This window comes from Plectropomus leopardus, chromosome 2 (assembly GCF_026936395.1).
Source record: "Plectropomus leopardus strain MGB_pleo_1.0 chromosome 2, ASM2693639v1, whole genome shotgun sequence".
NCBI lineage: Eukaryota > Metazoa > Chordata > Actinopteri > Perciformes > Serranidae > Plectropomus > Plectropomus leopardus.
Window position 1 is genome coordinate 41,298,400 of NC_142177.1, and position 19,916 is coordinate 41,318,315.

General features: G+C 40.0%; 1 protein-coding gene across 4 annotated transcripts in view; it reads right to left on the reverse strand.

The window, feature by feature from the left end:
* Positions 1–19,916, reverse strand: part of pcbp4 (poly(rC) binding protein 4) — a 159,890-nt gene that overhangs the window by 65,312 nt on the left and 74,662 nt on the right. For all 4 annotated transcript variants that reach the window (XM_088071014.1, XM_088071012.1, XM_088071019.1 and 1 more), the window contains exons 3-5: positions 9,952–10,286; positions 8,937–8,960; positions 5,912–5,944 (exon numbers count right to left, since the gene is read on the reverse strand). In XM_088071014.1, coding sequence (XP_087927140.1) covers positions 5,912–5,944; positions 8,937–8,960; positions 9,952–10,089 — 195 coding nt within the window. In that variant the 5' untranslated portion in view covers positions 10,090–10,286. The remainder of the gene's footprint in view (positions 1–5,911; positions 5,945–8,936; positions 8,961–9,951; positions 10,287–19,916) is intronic.

A 19,916-nucleotide genomic window follows, 5' to 3' on the forward strand; every position in this document is an offset into this window, starting at 1 on the left:
AGCGTACTTTAACAGTTTTTTAAATAATTTAGTAATTCATTTTCCCTTGTATATCTTACGTCTTTACTGTTTTATGGTTAATATGTATCTTTTATTATATTTTTATTGCTCTATAAAGCACTTTGAAGTGCCCTGTTGTATGAAACCTGCTGTACAAATAAAGCTGCCTTGCCTTTCTCCTCCCCTCTCCCTGTCTTTCCTCCTCCTCTCCCCCCTCTCTCCCCCGTTCCTCCCCCTTTAATGAGTGAGATGTGCGGCGGCGTGCTGTCTTGCTGCAGCAGCGTGGGCCTGTTGTCTCCATTACTCTTCATTTAGAGCGGAGGAAGGATGGACGGTCGTGTCATTCAACTGGATTACTCTGCTCTGTTCTGCTTTATTAGGGAGTCATGCTGCCAGGGCGTGTGTGTGTGTGTGTGTGTGTGTGTGTGTGTGTGTGTGTGTGTGTGTGTGTGCGTGTGCGTGTGCGTGTGCGTGTGCGTGTGTGTGTGTATTGTTGTGGAGGTGGGGGGTCACAGGGGAGAAGATGCACATGCATATGCTCCTGTGATTATTTACTTAAATGTATGTATGTACGAGCATCTATGTGCGATCGGCCGTCTGTGTGTTAGACGTCACACATACGCAGCGCAGCCGTCTGCGTGTCGGAGCGTTTTCTGTCTGCACATCCTGCAGCATCATGTGCACGTGCCCAACTTTCAGACTGCGATGATGACTGATTGACTGCATAGATTAAAAATAAATGAATACAGTCTTTCTTTGAAGCTGCAAAACAGCTGCCAAAAGAAAACTGTCTGAGGAAAAGACCAAAAAAAAAAATCAGGGAAAGAAAAATAACTGCGTGTCCAGGTGAGATTCTCTGTTCGGTTCAACCTGACCTCATAGCATCATGTGACCTAGAAAATGTGACTAAAAAAGCTTTCAACTGCAGTTTGGACAAATTTGGCTTTTTCGTATGGCTTGAAATACCACCTCATGCGAGCTTAAATTTTTTTTTTTTAAATTGATGTAATTTTAGGGAATTGTTCTGATCAAACAGAGATGCATACGTACATGAACACCTGTGAGACTTCTTTATAAATGCACAAGCATATTTACATGCATCTTCTTTGTGACCCTTACCAGCCCTGTGTGTGTGTGTGTGTGTGTGTGTGTGTGTGTGTGTGTGTGTGTGTGTGTTAGTGAGGGGGTTTACATGCATGTCGAGGCACATGGCACATGCGTGTTTGTGTGTGCACAGTCATTACGAAGAGCTACAACCTGACATCAACGCTTTTATTGACTCGATAATAACAGACGTCTTGCACGCTGTGTCCTCCCTTTGTGACAAAGTTTGTTTGTGCGTGTGTGTGCAAATATGGTGTGTGTGTGTGTGTGTGTGTGTGTGTGTGTGTGTGTGTGTGTGTGTGTGTGTGTGTGTGTGTGTGTGTGTGTGTGTGTGTGTGTGTGTGTGTGTGTGTGTTCTTATGGTGTTGGTTCTGTGCCAAAAGCTTTTCAAATACCTGGCATTGTGCAATAAAATGTAGCCTTGAAACACTGGATTTCAGTTCATTAGGGAGAGTGAACGGCGGTGTGTGTGTGTGTGTGTGTGTGTGTGTGTGTGTGTGTGATCTGTCAGTTTGCATACACAATGAGTGAGGGAGTGAGGTGGTGTGTTGGGGAATAAAGAAGAGTAATGAGAGGAATGCGTGGTGTATAAATCCGGTCTAACTGTATATCCCGTGTTGTGGTTCGTCCTTGAGAAGCAAATAAAGCATTTAAATATTCATGCTTCCTGCTCTGTGAGTTACGCTGTCAGACAGAAACACTCGGGCAAAGACACTCGTTTTCTCTTCTGTTTCCATCGCTTTGTGTTTCTGCCTCTCTGGTTCGTGTCTTCTCCCTGAATCTCTCTGTAGAGGTGATTCTTCTGTTGATTTTTTTAATGATACGGTTATTTTATTGACTTTTCAGGCTTGGATTTTGTGTTTTGATGTATTTTGTTTCTAGTTTTAGTAGTTTAATATTGAAGGATGTAAATTTTGTGAGCAGATGATGTGATGTAATGATTAAAATGCAGGAATGTGGCAGCTTGCATGAGGATGTAATCTGAAGGCTGACAGGGAATTAAAGAGATAAATTAATGTTGCATTGAAAACGTATCATTGTTAATTGGGACGTAACGATATGTTTTAACAACGATACGATGCATGTCACGATACATGGCTGGCGATACCATACAAGAACAATGTAAGCTCATTTAGAGATGTTTTCAACAATATATTTAAAGCCTCTGTATACAGTAAAATAGTAGAAAACGAGTTCACAGATTATATCAAAGTTGAGTGTCATGTAGCACCGATTTCAAAAGTATTTGCATCAAACGTCCACCATGCCAGCAGTGAAATACTTTTTAAGCTTTTGACTTTATTCCCAAAGTTACATCTCCGATCATAAAATCCTGATTTTAGTCAGCTTTGCTTTCACGGCACACGTGTTGAAATATTCCATCTCCATGAAAGAGATTAGAAATGAAAGCATCCTAAAACGTCACTAATATGTTTAATTTGGCCTAATAAAAATATTACGGTACAATACGAGCATATCTTTGCTTTAGTCTTCGTATGAAAACACATTTATCCCCCTCGACTCCGCTGGATGTTTTACTTTCATTCTGGAGGCTGAGTGATTCGCCTAAACTGGGCTTGATTCATTTTTAGTGCCATTTTCACAAGTTAACTTAAAATCCCCCTGACAGCTGAGTGGAAGCATAACTCGCTCCCTCCGCCTCGCTCTCCGGAGTGTTGATTCATGTGCAGTCATCTTCAAACTATTTCTCTGAGGACACGCATTTCTAAAATCATTTCTCCCTGCAGAACGTGTTTGCGGGTCATTATTTAACATTTTTCCAGACAAGCGAGGAGGATAAATTGAGTAAATTTAGGCTCATTAAGACACAGTGGAGCATTGTTTTCTCGCTAAAGACACACCGGAAGGAGTTCTGTGACCTATTTTGAGCCCCGCACTGTAGTTAAAGTAAACCTGAATTTAATCTTTTCTCACGTTTTTCTCAGCTTTGTGCAGCTGCTGCACCGACACAGAGGCTTTTATTCTGCCTGGCCGCTGCTGCAGGAGCTCAGGAGCGCTTCTGCAACACGACAATAAGGATTTGGTGACATAACACCTCATCCCTGCTCCTCTAGTGCAATATAAAGTGGCCTTTTTTACAATAAATGCACACACATTCAGATGATACATTTCTCATTTACTCTCTGACTCCGTTTTTTTTTTAAATGCGCATGTTTGGACGAGGATAATGTCGGCTTTACAGTAACGCCTCATCTCTGCTCTCTTTAAATGTATGGAGAACGCTCTCTGGTATTCACGTCAGGAGTCGCATACATTAATGAGCCCCTGATGTTCCCGCGCTCTGTATTCAGAGAGACCGACGCAGAACATTTGAAGTTATAGATCCACGTTTAAGTATTCACACAGCTGCGGCAGGCGACCTGAATGTAACATTTTGCCGCCAGTAAAAGAGGAATTACTCTCGCAAATAACACGAGAAGGTAGTAAAGATGAAACCAGTGCTCATTTTATCATCTCTATCAAAATGTACAGGTGCATCTAAAAAAATTAGAACATCAGAAAAAAAAGTCCATCTTTCTTCGTCATTATATTAAAAAAGATAAACTTTCATATATTGTATGTTCATTACTTGTAAATCAAATTATTGAAATATCAAAATATAAGCCTTTTTTTATTTTAATTTTGTTGATTATGTCTTGTACCTCATGAAAATCAGAAATCCAATATCTCAAATGGTTGGAATATTTTCTAAGCTCAGTCAAAAAGTTATTTATATTTGTTTATATACTCAATACTTGGTTTCGGGCTCCTTTCAGTGAATTACTGCATCAATGCAGCGTGGACGCGTTCGACCTGCAGCACCGCTGAGGTGTTACTGAAGCTGGTGGCTTTGATAGCGTCCTTCAGCTCGGCTGTATTTTTGGGTTAGGTGTTTCTATTTTCTTTTTTTTTTTTTTACTATTTATTTTAAAAACCTTTTTTCTAGCTGTAGTTCATAATTATCAAAATAAAAACAGAAAAATGCTTGTAACATTTTAACTTAATCAATAATATATTAAATTTTCACTTTCTTAAATAACTGATGGAAAATATTGAACTTTTATATTCTAAGTTTTTTGTGATGTATCGATATGAGTTTTGACCTATATTTGATCCACTGATCACAGGGTTTGATCACCAGCTCCTCCCGTCCACAAAAAATTTATTTTTTGGATTACCAGCAAAAGTGGATGAAAAAGCTGCTTTAGCAGGCAAAAATAAGAAACTGCTTTTTCTTATTGTAATTTTTTATTTTTTGGTATTTAGCTGCTGACAGAGAGGAGAGTGCAATTTTCAGATTTTTAGATTAAAGTGCAGCATTGACACAGGAAATCATGCCATTTTAATAAAACATCTCGAGACCTGGGTCGATGTCAAGGACACCATAGGTAACCACCCATCCCCCACCTCTCCTATTACCAGTGGTGTACCGCAAGGTTTGATTTTAGGCCCACTTTTATTTTCTGTCTAAATGCTCCCACTTGGTCCCACTTTGTAAATAATTTTAATTTAATTTTAAATTTCCTCGATTCATTTTACTTCTCTTACTCTATTTATCCGTACCTTTTCCCTCTCATGTTCTGTTCTTACAATCTTTTCATGTTTTAATTTATTCGCTTGTTCATCTATCTCGTATTCATCTTTGTTTAATCCCCACTGCTGTGACACTGTCTTCTTATATTATTTTCTTTATATTATTTTTATCATCGATAGTTGCGTTTATTCTTAGATTTTCCAAAAATAAAGTTTATTCATTTACTGCTTACACTGCGTTTTGAGATCTGCCTGTTTTATAACTTTTATTCCTTTTATTTACCTTATTTTTGTCGACCTTTTGTGTTTACATTTTGTCTGACTTTTGTTTAGCTTTTTGAGACCTTTCTCTCTTTGTCTGTTAAAGCACCTTGAAAACATCTGTTGTTAAAGGTGTTATATAAATAAGCTATTATTATTATTATTATTAGTAGTAGTAGTAGTAGTAGTAGTAGTATTACCTGATAAAATAAAGGTTTCAGATTTAAAGGTTTGAGGAAAATGTCTGTCCAGTCGTTTTTGTTTTCTTAGATGAAATGAAGCAAACTGACACAGAAAAAAAGGAAACTGACGTTTCTTCCTCTCTGCATTGTGAGTAATTGTCATTTAAAGCTGTTTGTGTTTCTGCTCTCTCTCCGTCTGCTTCTCACATTGTTTTGTCTCCCTCAGCGTCCTTCTGGCTCTCTGCCTCAGCCTCACTCTTTCACTCTCTCTTTTTGCATCTCTGTTTCCTTGAAAAGAGGAAACGCAGAAAGGACAGATGCTCCGTGGGGAAGCTCCGCGCTCACAGCTCCGAGTCGTGCTACCATTTTGCCGTCTGCTGACAGCACAGACGTAAACGTCAACGTGGCTAACATCGCAGCGGGCAGCCAAAAATACAAAACACACCCTCAGATATTTACTTGCATTCTAAAAATAGGCCCAATGTGACAGGGACGTACACGCAGAGGGACACGTTTCGACTCCTCTGACATGTTTCTGTGTGGGTAAATCTGATAAAAGCAGCCTTTCATGTGCAGCATAATTACAGCCAAAGATCTATAATCATTTTGAATACAGCTGACTTTACTGATAGTGGTGTGAATGACGATTAAATGGCTCCAGAGCTGCCTGTTTTATTAGCTTCAGCATGGACAGCAGAGCGTTGCTTTGTGATGACGCTGTAATCATCAGGATGCATGTGAGCTGCATTTGAAGGGTCGTCATGGATTAATGGGAGAAGAAGACAGAGACGAGAGAGTGCGCAGGATGGCGCCTGGTGACGGGGTCTTACCTCTTCTCGTATTCTCTTCACCGTTTCTCCTTTCTGTGGGAAGACGAGAAACAAGAAGCTCAATCTCTTTTTCCTGCACACTCATCTGAGAGTTTACAAAGTCTTTTATTAACCTTTCGGGACTGTTTGGAGCATTTTACACACTTTTCATTCTTCTTTCTTTTTTATTTATAACTGTGTGTGTGTTGATGCATGTGTCCTAAATGTAGTCCAGATTGTGTATCTGAGTGTAATCAGTGAATTTGCAGCTCAGCTCCTACAATAAGTCTAAAATACACTGTGGAAACTAAATAGTTACATTCAGACTGTTCAGGTCCAAAAATGCTCCATTGAAACCCATTCAAACTGACATTTTTGATCCCACAGCCATCAGAGCAGAAAAACAGGACTTGTATTATTTCTGGGTGTCATTCTGGGCTTTTGACTCTGAATTTGTCATTTTGACTATTTTCCACCTGATGAGGTCATTTTGACCATATTTGGCATATGGAGGAAATACATGCTATTTCCACTAGGTGACCTGTCACAGTCAATGTAGCTGCTGATCACTGACATATCCCAGACTGTCAGCAGCTACACTCACACACTGACATATCCCAGACTGTCAGCAGGAAAAAAAAATCTACTTAGCATGGAGTATATTGAAAATCATTTATTTAGTTTATTTTTAGAGTGGGTTTTTTTCCATCACCAAAACAGTGAAATCATGACACAAATCTGGCATTTAAAGGGCTGAAATTCTGAAAATGAATGAATATTTGATATTAATGTTCAGGACTGATGTTGATTGAAAAAATAACAATATGAAAGTACAAAATCATGTTAACATATAATGTTTTTTACAGCCTAATATCGAAAAGTGCATTTTGCGCACAGCGCGATACGAGTGTGTGGAATATTGAAGCGAGCCCTAAAGGGTTAAAGACACAGCGACATCATGAGATTTTTTTAGCATAACAAACCTAAACCAAACAGTAGAGATGGCTCAGTCAGGTGAGGTTCAGTTCAGCACTTTTTTTATTGTATATATTGACTCAAAATGTGCTCTACCACACCGCTGAGCAGGACGTTATCGGAAAGCGCTCCGCTGCATTTATGACTAACGTATTTTCACCGTCAGAGACTCCAGCGCAGCAATTAATGAATGGGAAGCGTACAAACTGAACAGTGTTTCCGTTTTACTCAGAATTAGTACCAAATTACATAGTTCTTTCCAGAAAACGTCCTACCAAATGATTTGAAAATGTTTGAATTTAAACACCCCCAAACTGAACAATTACCCAACTTAGTAAAACTTCAAATCCCAAGCAAATTAATGCAATTTCTTTCTTTCAATAACATGGGGAAAAAGGCAACGAGCAACGTGGTAAGATATGCTCCACAAATTAAAGAAGGTATTAATTAAAGAAATTTCATTTAAAACTGTAGGAGATTAAATTAAATTAAATTAGTGTATTTAGATTTTTTTTTCTTTTTAAAGCAAGGGAAAAAAAGAAAAAAGCTAGCAAAAAACTAAATTTAAAATTATCATCATTACAAATTTACAATTAGGTCACCAAATTTTCATCATTTTAAAGCACTTTTTTCCACGTATTTCTTTGTGCATTTGTTGTTTTCTTTTCTTAAACTAGTTTTTAATTATTTTGTATTTTTTACAAATTTATTGATAATTTTTGGGTCATTTCTTCTTTTGTTTTCATTGTCTCTTCTCATATTTTTGAAAGTTTTTTGAAAATAATTTTAAAAAAATAGATTTTTCATTTTTTTGTTTTTCAATTGTACAGCACTTTTTAATTGTGCAGTACTTTGGTCAACTGAAATTCTTTTAAAAGTGCTCCATGAATAAATCTGGACTGGAATTTGCTCAGTTTCAAAGTGTTTTACGTGGAGACAAAGTTTCTGCTGTTGTGAGACGATGAAGGCAGACTGTGGGAGCACCTGGAGAAATCCAGGTGAGGGAAATGAATTTTTTCTGGCTGCTCCTCAACAGCCGCCGGGTTGCCCCCGGGCCGCCGCAGCGCCGGAGGTTTTTGAGTCCAATGACTGACTGTGACACACGAGTTCACTAAACAAGAAGGTTTTTTTAGTGATGGACTATTCATTGTAGATTAATGATGTCTGTTTGTCGTATCTCACATTATCTCAGTTTGTCTCCATCACTGCAGCCTGTGTACCTCAGACAGGACGTCTTCTCTGAGCCTCCGTTCTGCTCCGCCGCCTGGCAGAAACCCCGGCGACTACAGACTGAGGCGACCTGACGGGAACTGTAACGCAGTGATGTAATTTTCACGCCGTCTTAACGTCAGAGAGTGCGAGCTGATGGACCGCACGCTGTCGGGGATGAGGAGGGGGAAATCTAAATGTAAGCTGCAGAAAATCAGCCTCGATCACGGGTTAGTGAATGAGCCGCAGCGGTCATTATCACACTTCACTCGGCTGTGATATATTTGGAAAAATAAAATAAAAAACCCTACAGGGTTTTATTTAACACATCCGCAGTGAAATTGACTGGCGTCCCCGGAGAGCAGCTCCTTTTCACCAGGCAGAGATTGGAGCGACATGGCCTGACGGGAAATTTTACACACTATTAATATACATTTCATGGAAACTTTATTTCGTTGTAGCAGGATTACACTGAACGTTATCTTGAGCGGCATGCCAATTTTAGAAAACCATAGGCCGGAGATCGGGGGGGTTAAATAGACGGGGAGGATTTTCTTGTGTCAGTGATAATGTGAAGTTACTGCAGTAGGTTTTCTAATTTGTTCCAATGTAAAAGACGGGATGTTCTGCAGAGAACTCCCCTCTGGTCATTTTAATCGGCTGAGATTCAAACTTTTGGATGCAACGAACAAAAACATGGTTTCATATATATATATATATATATATATATATATATATATATATATATATATATATATATATATATATATATATATATATATATATATATATAGATGAGATGGACAGGGAGTGTTTGGTTCTGTCTGTGCAGGACAAATAAATAATAAAAACAAAAACTCACCTTGCCGATAATGCTTCCGACTTCCTACGGAGAAGAAACAAACAGAAAAAAAAGGTCGTCATCCTCAGAGGACACACACAATGAGACAAACACTTTTTCACGGCCCGTTTATGGCGAGAATACTGAGCCGTGACGCCTAAATGATTGTTTTTGACGATGGGAAAAAATATCCAGACACAATTTATGATTATTAGAATTATATACTCAAAATCTGTCAAAGAATATGTAATATTTTTTTAAAAATAATTTTTTAGGTCTTTACCTCGTTGTTTCTGTTTTGACTGTATTTGCATATTTTCAGATAATTTGGATTAAAAAAAACATGGCAAAAGGTAATGAGCAAATTGCAAAATTGGTTAAAGGTGAAAATAAAATAAAATGAAAATAAATATAAAAAAGGAAAGGGAGAGATTTTTTTTAGAAAATTATGCCCCCACAAACAAAAAACAAGAAATGGGAAAAAAAATCCAGAAACTATTTACAATAATTACAATTACATATTATTATATATATATTAAAAATCTGTCACACAATATATATATATACACACACATACACATACATACACATATATATATATATATATATATATATATATATATATATATATATATATAAAAATTGGATACATTTTTCAGATCTTTTCCTTGTTTTTTTTTTTCTTTTGACTTCATTTTTTAGCTTATCAGGTACATGTGCTTGAAAATTTGTAAGAAGATAATGAGCAAATTGAAAGTGACTAGAAAATAAACTTAAAATACAAAAAAAATATCCAGACATAGTTTATGATAATCAGCATATAATCAAAATCTAGCACAGAATGTTTCTTTCAGGTCATTTCCTTGTTTTTTCGTGATTTGACTTTTTTTTCAGGTAATTTTTTTTGCAAATTTACAGATTTTTTGCAAATTTTTGGGCTTTTTTTGTGAAGTTGCTAATTGCCGTCTTGCCATGTTTTTGAAAGAAAGCAAGGCGATTTTTCGGCCTGATAATGACTTCCTGCGTCTCCCCTCACCTTGCCGTGCATGAGGAGGCGCAGCGTGAGCGTGACTGCCATGGCCCCGTCTCCAAACTCCTGCTCACAGCTCATGGTGGTGGTGGTGGTGGTGTGGTGGGTGGAGGTGTGGGTGGACTCTGCCGCTGGGAGACGCATGAAGGTCCGAGGCCCCGAGGCGTATGGAGCTTTCCAGAACACCACAGAGAACCCTGGAGAACCCGGCGAGGAACCCTTGGAGAGCCCTGGAGCTGTGAGAGGGGCGAGGGGAGGTCGGGTTCGGGGACGGACGGCGGGACGGTCCTGGGAGCCGCAGTCGGGGGCGGATTTTATCTCAGCTCCTGCTTCTGTTGGGTCTGTGGAGAGAAGGAGGAGACGAGAGGTGAGGAGGAGAAAACTGATGATTCAGCACTTTTTACTTCAGTGTTTACGATGAATCTGCTTCTGCAGCTTCGCTGGACGTTTCAGCAGCCACAAACATGACACAGCACTTTTAGACTTTTTGTCTAATAATATCGTATTTACAGTAATTACAAGCTACAAGCACATGAACGGCCCTCCAAAGTCATAATCATGAGTGAAAAATTGGGAAATTTTGAGTTGTGACGTTTGCGTGACATTTCAGGGCAGCAGAAAGGAAAGAAAGGACGTCAACAGTTGATGGTAAAAAATTATATATCTGGTTATTTGGTTCCCAGTAACTATTATTTACTTTTAGTAGTGTGACATTTTAGTATCTGCATCTATTCGCTGCAGGAAGCAAACTTTGAACTCTAAAGCAGGTAATCGAAAACTAACACTGATAACGTTATTTTCAAACACCAGTCAGCGACTTTACATCATTAATGCATAAACATGGCATTTTAAGTGTAATTTGGTATTACTGTTTACTGCTGTCCATATAGAGTGACCTGGATTGAAAATAAAATATATGAAAAGACAATTTATAAAATACTTTCTAAAAATAAAGCTAATCTCTTTCATTGATTGTGTTTTAATGTGTTTTCACAGCGTTTGTAGTTGTGACGTTTAAACTATGCGACCAGGATGTATTTGGTTTATAGCCTAATGATAGCTTTTTGCTTCTGGTACGATACAATTTCATTTGGCACGATACAAAATGACACGATACGATACGATACGATACGATACGATACGATACGATACGATACGATACGATACGATACACTGGCATTTTATTACGCTTCAAAACACACAAACATGGTGTTCATCTGTGGAGATTATCACGCTGAACAAATGTGTAAGTATCATAAACTTGTGATCTACACAGAGCTTATTTATGGCGATAATCGAAAATCCCATTCAAAAAGTCCATAAGGTTTTTGACAAGGGAACCCAGTGCGATGCTAACTTCCTGGTTGGCATACAAAAATACATCCCTTCACGACTCAATTTATTCAGTCTTTAGGTGCGTAGGAATCACACGCTGTGGAAAAACGTCAGTATTTGACGCCCTGGGAAGGAAGCAGGCTGATTATACTGTAAGTTCAGGTTTGTTTTAGGCTGCTAGAGTAAAAGTCCCCATAAGTACAGTAACAAATATCAGAGTGTGTATGCCCATTTGCATTAGTGGGTGCGTGTAGACGAGTGTTGCCAAGGCACAGAGCTGGCAAACGCATGTGTTTGTGTGTGTGTGTGTGTGTGTGTGTGTGTGTGTGTGTGTGTGTGTGTGTGTGTGTGTGTGTGTTTGGCTCCGTAGCCACGAGGCCTACAAGGCATTTCATTGATTCAACATCCTGAGCAGCGGGAGCGAGCCGACCGCGGCGCAGTGAGAGGTGTGGAAATTAACATAATTTCTCAAGTGTCAGGAGCTAGTCAACAAGCCAGCGCGGTAATTTAAAAATTAATTGGGAACTCTGTTTAAAAAGCTTTGGGGGGCTGAATTAAATAAGCTTTTGGCCGTGGAAATGTCACTCAAGCGTGATGATACTTAAGCATTTCCCTTTTACCCCAAACCCTCCAAAACACAAGGAGAAACAGGGAACTTCAGCCGTCCCCGCATACTAAACAGCTGCTCTCACTCCCAATACACACACACTCAAACACATTTCTGAGTGTGTGTGTGTGTGTGTGTGTGTGTGTGTGTGTGTGTGTGTGTGTGTGTGTGTGTGTGTGTGTGTTCTGCACATCATTACATGTACGTCTCGTTCTGCTGTGTGTTTTTATGTTTCTGTCTTTCAGGCTTGTGTCTCTATGCCAACAGAGATCCTCAGACGAATGTGCGAATGATATGAAAAGGTGTCGCTTCCTATACAAACATCTGTGCATACGTGTGAGCGTGTGTGTCGCTGTGTATGTATGGACCCCATGTGTGCATCCCCATTTGCACCGTGAGCGTCTGCGTCCCTCCGTCTCATAAAAAATACACTCAGAGCTAAAGTAGGTCACAAATGTGATGCAGGCTGTCTGGCACGCTGCACTCTCAGAAACAACGGTGCTAACTGGAACCACGTGAAACACGTAACGTGAGAAATAATGTAAAATAATTGTTAACTGAAGGCTGTTCCTAACAGCTGATGGACTTAAATTACATCACTGTTAAATTTATCACTTATTTATTATTAATATTTCTTCTAAAGTGAGTAATTTTGTGCAGGTGTATGCACTGGCAGGTGCTGGTATTCATACATATGTGTATGTCTTTGTGTGTACTTGTATGTGTATGTTTGTGCATTTGTTTCATAATTTCTGCTTTTTTTTGGACAGCACTTTGTGCTTTTGCTTAAAAGTACTCTACAATTAAAGCTGTTTATAATAATAATAATAACAATAATAATAATAATTATTATTATTATTAAGCCATAAACTAAAATATTCTTGTTTCCTTTTCATTATTTTGTTGTGACTTCAAATGCAATTAATTCGTTCATTCATACATTTATACATTCATATTAATACTGTATTCTGCACATGATCTGAGTTATTCATTCATAAGATTTTGTTGTTTGCAGACTTTGTTGCAGATATTATATTTCAGAGCTCAGGTGTGAATGAATGATTTAAAGGTCGACAGGTGACCTGTTGACCTGTGGTCTCTTCTGTTATAGTTTGCTGGCAATATGTTTATTTCTGTGACATAATATCCCCTTTCTTGTAAAAATATGACTATAAATATGACTTTTCATAAAATTATGGCTGTTCCAAGCTTTTTTCCCTACATTTTACTCTAGCTTTATTAAAATAATTTTCCTATTGTAATTCCTTGTACTTGTGAAACATTTGTTACCAAGTTGCTCATTTCCTTTTTTTATATATATATATATATATATATTAAAGAAATTGTACCAATTTGCTCAGTTTTCAGAGGTTTGAATACTTGTGAAATGCACAAGACAGATTTCAAAGGGTTAACGACACTTTTAGTCTAACAAAGACACGTACAGGAACCTTTTCTAAAAAGTGGGGGTGCTGTCAGAAGTAAAGGATTCTGGGTAGGACATCAGCCCTCAGGACGAACCCTTCTGAAACCTTTATTTCTAAGAGTGTCGACGAGCAGCGTCTCATGACGACGCTCCGAAACACACTACAGAGAGACAGAGGGAGGGACGGGGACACGGAGAGACAGAGAGACAGAGGGAGGGACGGAGAGACAGAGAGAGAGAGAGACAGAGGGAGGGACGGAGAGACGGAGAGAGAGAGAGACAGAGGGAGGGACGGAGAGACAGAGAAAGAGAGAGACAGAGAGAGGGACGGAGAGACGGAGAGACAGAGGGAGAGACAGAGAGACAGAGGGAGGGACAGAGAGACGGAGAGAGAGAGAGACAGAGGGAGGGATGGAGAGATGGAGAGACGGAGAGAGGGAGAGACGAAGGGGGGGACGGAGAGACGGAGGGACGGAGAAACAGGGAGGGACGGAGAGACGGAGAGAGAGAGGGAGGGATGGAGAGACAGAGGGAGGGACGGAGAGACGGAGAGACAGAGAGATGGAGAGAGAGAGAGAGACAGAGGGAGAGACGGAGAGAGAGACAGAGGGAGAGAGGGACAGAGGGAGAGACAGAGAGCGAGAGACAGAGAGATGGAGCGAGAGAGAGGGAGAGACAGAGGGAGAGAGAGACAGAGGGAGAGACAGAGAGCGAGAGACAGAGAGATGGAGCGAGAGAGAGGGAGAGACAGAGGGAGAGAGAGACAGAGGGAGAGACGGGGGGGGGCACCTGATGAAAGGAGGGAGAGAAGGAAGGATGACGCTTTATAAGAGCACCTGGTGAGCAAGGAAACAAACGCTTGTCAACACGAGTGTTTCATCGTTTTCAGATGAATTCATTTCTTCACAGGTCAAGTGGTTTTTTGTGTGTGTGTGTGTGTGTGTGTGTGTGTGTGTGTGTGTGTGTGTGTACTTTAAAACTATGTCGCTGTGTGAGAATGTAAATGTGTGTGTCCTTGTGTTGCAGCACTTAGGTTAGTGTGTGCAGTGGAGTGTGTGTGCTTGTGCTCGGTTGAGTGATTTGTGCGTCTATCTGAAAGGATGCATTCACTGTGTGTGTGTGTGTGTGTGTGTGTGTGTGTGTGTGTGTGTGTGTGTGTGCGCGTGTGTGTGTGTGCGCGCTTGCGAGAGAAAAATGCAAATACAGAATATATGAATTATTGAAACTCTCTCAGATGCTTCAGCAGGGGGTTAAAACCCCAGCCTACACACCCCCCCTTTACGTCATTCATGATCGTGCACATACACACATGCAAACATACACACACACACACACACACACACACACACACACAGTTAACATCCCAGTGGACCTGTCCTTGTAGAAATGGACTCAAGGGAATAAGCCATGAATCAGCCATGCATGAGGTCAGCACTGAGAGTGTGTGTGTGTCTGTGTGTGTGTGTGTGTGTGTGTGTGTGCATTTGCGTGTGTGTGTGTGTGTCCTTGCATTTCTCATGATGTGAGGAAGAAAAATGTATCGAGTCAGTCCCTTTATGGGGACCCGTCTCCTAAATCAGCTGACCCCCCACAGAGCACATTTTAGGGTTGTGACTCTTTCTTCGGGCTGTGAATCAGCATTTAGTGATAAAAACATCTGCACTGACACCTCCGAGCAGATTTAATCTGACAGCATCATTTTTAACATAAGAGAGATCTTTAGGTGACATTCTCAAACAATCATAATCATATATTTATATATATATGTATATATATGTATATATGTATATATGTATATGTATATATATATATATATATATATATATGTGTGTGTGTGTATATACAAAAAGAAAAACTGCTAAATACAGCTTTTCTTCTGTTTCACCTGCACAAACCCTCAATTCAGGTATTTTCTAACATTTCATCAGGTTTTCGTGTCTAAGTTACTAAGAGAGACAACATTTTTTTTAAATGTTTGTATTGTAAATCATTCTTTTAATAAATTGATTTATTTTTTTAGCAACTGACTTATTTATTTGTTAATTTTATGTACTTTTAGAGGGTCCGGGAAAGTTGGGTGCGTGTGCCTGAATGTTGTGTGTATACTATGTTGACAAACCTAGAAATAAAGATTGAAAAAACAAAAAAAATCAACAACAAAAACGACAACAAGAGGCACTTGTGTGCTGCAGAGCCGTGTACACGCTCCGCTATACTGGCGACGGAAACAGGAGTCTGTCACCTATTTTTGGTAAGTTTTCCCATGTTTTAAAACCTACATATGTGCACTAATTTTGGGTGAAAAACAGTTTTTTATATTCATCTCCAAAATTACACCCTGAAACTTCGAAATTACACCCTGAAACTTCGAAATTATACCCTGGTTTACCTTTGCTTTGACCTGTTTTGAGCTTTTTACAGTTTATTGTTTTACTTATGTCCTGATATGTTGTTGTTCTGTTATTGTTTTATCTGTCAGATGACCCTGAGTGTCCTGAAATGTGCCCATAAAAATGTATTATTATTGTTATTATTATTATTATTATTATTATTATTATTATTATTAGTCATTTATTTACTTATTTACTATCTTCCCTCTTGATGATGACCAGTTTCCCTCCTCATTCATCGGCTAAAGCAGCCTTTTTTATCAGTGTCTCCAAAAAGAAGTCAGGGACATTGTTGTGACAGAAATGACCAGAGAGAACGTCTGTGTGTGTGTGTGTGTGTGTGTGTGTGTGTGTGTGTGTGTGTGTGTGTGTGTGGGTGTGTGTGTGTGTGTGTGTGTGTGTGTGTGTGTGTGTGTAAATAAAAATCAGACAGGAAGAGACGGAGGAGAGACGCAGAGGGAGGAAACACGACGAGACGTTGAGAGGAAACCGGAGAACAAAACAGCGGAGCAGAGCGCAGTCTGAATATATCTCACGGCCAAACGGTAAATCACCGTACTGGATCTGATCTCCAGGTGGGCAGGCCTGATTGATTCTGGCAACTCATTTCTGAAAACTGATTGGATTAAACGCTGAGCCCACAACTCATTCCTGAAAGCTGATTGGATTCAAACGGCGACCAGCTGATTTAGATCATGTCAGTGGTGAACGGACGGCGTGTCAAGGACAACACGCCTGTAAAGTTTAAAAAAAAAGAAAGAACCCGTGTGTGTGTGTGTGTGTGTGTGTGTGTGTGTGTGTGTGTGTGTGAGCAGTGGTGTCATACATAACAGCTGATGGAAGCAGCAGTAGAGCAGCGGTTTTTCTGTTTTTCTCAGTTTGGTGTTTTTGATTTAACGAATTTAAATCCCCGCCGCTCAGGGATGTCTGACCGCAATGTAAAGCCGTGAAAATCTGCAAACCGCCAAATATCTGCCCCGAAACTTATTTAGTCCAATAGACAGCTGCTCCACTAAACTGTGCATGGAAACATACTGAGCGTGTGCATTAACACCGTTCAGTTTCTGGTGTGCACGCATGAGACTGTGGCTGTAGACGTGAGTCCGTGCACTGTTTAACGTGAGTCAGTAATGTGTGTGTCTGCCGTACAGCAGAATCTGGTTTAAGTACATTTACACATACAAGCAATGTGACTGTGGTGTTTTGGTGCAAAACAATTAACATCAAGGAAGAATAAAAGATATAGTAACTTTACATAGAATAAGATAAAAATATAGAAGCAATATAAAAATATCAAAAATAGAATCTAAAGAACACAAAACACATTTACAGAAGCTGCAACGAGAGTCGAATACATGTGGCCTCGTTTGTGCAAAATAACGACTAAGTAGAGTGCGTCAGAGTTTGTGTATGTGTGTATGCAACTGATGCATGGAAGTGTTTATGCATGTGGTGTGTGTGTGTGTGTGTGTGTGTGTGTGTGTGTGTGTGTGTGTGTGTGGTGACTAAAGGTATCAGACGATGATGTCATGGCGTGAGATGGCGGGGTAGGGAGTGAGAGAAAGTGACATCACTGCATATCTGTGTGTGTGTGTGTGTGTGTGTGTGTGTGTGTGTGTGTGTGTTTGTGTGTGTGAGAGAGAGAGGGTGACACAAGTCTCTATTTAAAGACAACAAAATCTAGCAAGAGGAAGAGGAGGGGCAGGAGACAGGCAGACCGTGTGTGTGTGTGTGTGTGTGTGTGTGTGTGTGTGTGTGTGTGTGTGTGTGTGTGTGTGTGTGTGTGACTGGAGAAGAGAGATCCGACAGGCGGAGGGAGAGGAGATAAAGAGATTTAAATGTGAAATTCTTCCTCATTTAACAAACTGAGCGGCACACAGAGAGAGTGGGCGAGAGACAGCGAGCAGACAAAGGGCGAGAGAGAGCAGCTGATAATCACTGTAATTAGCATGGCGGGCTAATGCTAGGATGCTACGGCTAACGCTGTAATAGAGGGTGAAGTCACGACGCTAACGCTGCAAAGTCAAAATGTTCAGATGGCAACACAAAGCTTGAAATAGAAACGAGCTGCAGACAGCTGAAACGAGAAGGAAAAAGTCTTAACGTTCAGAGTTTTTGGTTCATTTTGGGTTGAAAATGTTGTCATGGTTAGCCGCTTGATTCACAGCCGCGCTGACAGCGGCGGTACGAGCGAGCTTTCACTCAAAGACGCCCTTTAGTGACAGTCAGGTAGAGCATGGCGATACGGCTTTAAAATAAGATCACAACATTTTAAAGATATATTGCGAAACACGATAGATATCTCGATATTTTTTAATGTCCTTTAAACTGATGTTAGCGACTAAAATACAACATAGTTGAGTGAGCTGCAGTTACAGTAAAGTTAAATCATGTTGCTACTGTCATAATATAAAGTTAAATACACCACTGATGTAATAATATTTAATAAAATAAAGTTATAAGGAAGTTAAATAAAGTGCTTTTATAATGAAATTATAAGTATTGTTATAATTTAATAAAAGCAGGACCGATGGTGCTTTTATTTTGAAGGACTTGGCTTGTCTCAGGCAGGAAGTGTCGATGTGTTTGTTGTGTTCTTGAAGCTTGCAGTCAACAGTTGGATGTTAGTGTTAGCAGACAGTTAAACAGACACCGCGGCGCCTTTAACCGTGAGCATTCATTCACCGTGAGCAACAAACTAACAGCTCTGCAGCTCAGATATTACTAATATTTCCAAATCGCTCTGGTGCTCCGTGTTCACAAAATGTGGCTAAATAGCCTCAATCTGGAGCTCTGCAGACAGAAAAACACAACTCCTGCTCACACTACCGCCGCTACCCCTCGTGAAGTTAGACTGTTACCGCAGCGCCGTTAAAACCTGATGATTTATTCTCCGTAACAAACTAACAGCTCTTCAGTTCAGATATTAATAATAAAAGCAGGTCATAGAGCTGCTGCGTGGACACAAAACGTGAGTAAATAGTAAAACTAATAATATGGATGTGATGAGGTCCGTCTTTGCTGCAGTATCAGAGTACCGTCCACACGCTGACTGACTCTGAGCGCAGAGTCACCCGATCAGAGCCGGCTGACGTTTAAAGTGCTGCAGTGCTTCATCTTGCAAAGCTAATTATTAAAGTTATTGAATTCAAAATGCAGCCTAACAAGATGAACTTCAGATAACAGCGTGCAGCGTAACGTCCAGCTGCTGCTGCCGCCAACATCAACATACAAAAATCGACTTCTGGACTCTGGGAATTGTAAACGGTGAGAATCATGAATATCATTTGTTTTCTCATCCGAATACCTTAAAGCTAAAGTGGAGATTTGTTAGAAACCCTGAAAAATCAGCTGACTGCTCGTGTGTTTGTCTCTGTTGCTATTTTAAACCAAAGCAAATACAAACTTGTCTGTAATTACATGAAGTTCTACTTTCAGCCTCCCAAAGTCTCTAATTCACAAATCAAACCAGACTTCAAACTTCACACAGTCGGTTCAAAGTTAGTCCACACAAACTTGAGTCATGATGTCAAATTACTCATCAGTACCAACAAGCTCAGCCACAGCATCATGTGACCGAGAAAAGACAAAAAAAGTGTTTCTGTTGCAGTTTGGACAAGTACGGCATTTTCAAATCGCCTGAAAAACACCTCATGAGCGTGAAAACTTCTCTGTGATAGATGAGACTTTATCAACACTGACATGTTTCCAATAGGAGCATTTTATATTCACAATTTCAAAATACTGGTTTAGTTTTACTCGACTGTTGTGATGCGGTTGGACGTTGGTCCTGTCAGGGCAGCCACACACACCTGCACCTTTCACTTAACCCAAAATTTACATACGGTCGACTCGGTGCTCCGACAACATGAGCTGGTTTGCAGCGAGTGACCGAGGCTTGGCTCTGTCCAATCAGGTTGGTTGTTGGTGGGAGAAACATCCTGCAGAGCGATCCACTCTGCAGCCAAACTATTTACATGGCGTGTTTAACATTTACATGCTACCTGTGTGTGTATGTGTGTGTGTGTGTGTGTGTGTGTGTGTGTGTGTGTGTGTGTGTGTGTGTGTGAGTGTGAGGGCTTTTGAGGAATCTCGAGTGCTGATAAATGCAGAGTCGATGTTTGTCTCAAAGGTTTTCGACACACTAATATTCTGCTGTCACTCTGAATCTGACGCAGGTCACACAAACAGCATGGGGCGACTGCGGATGGAT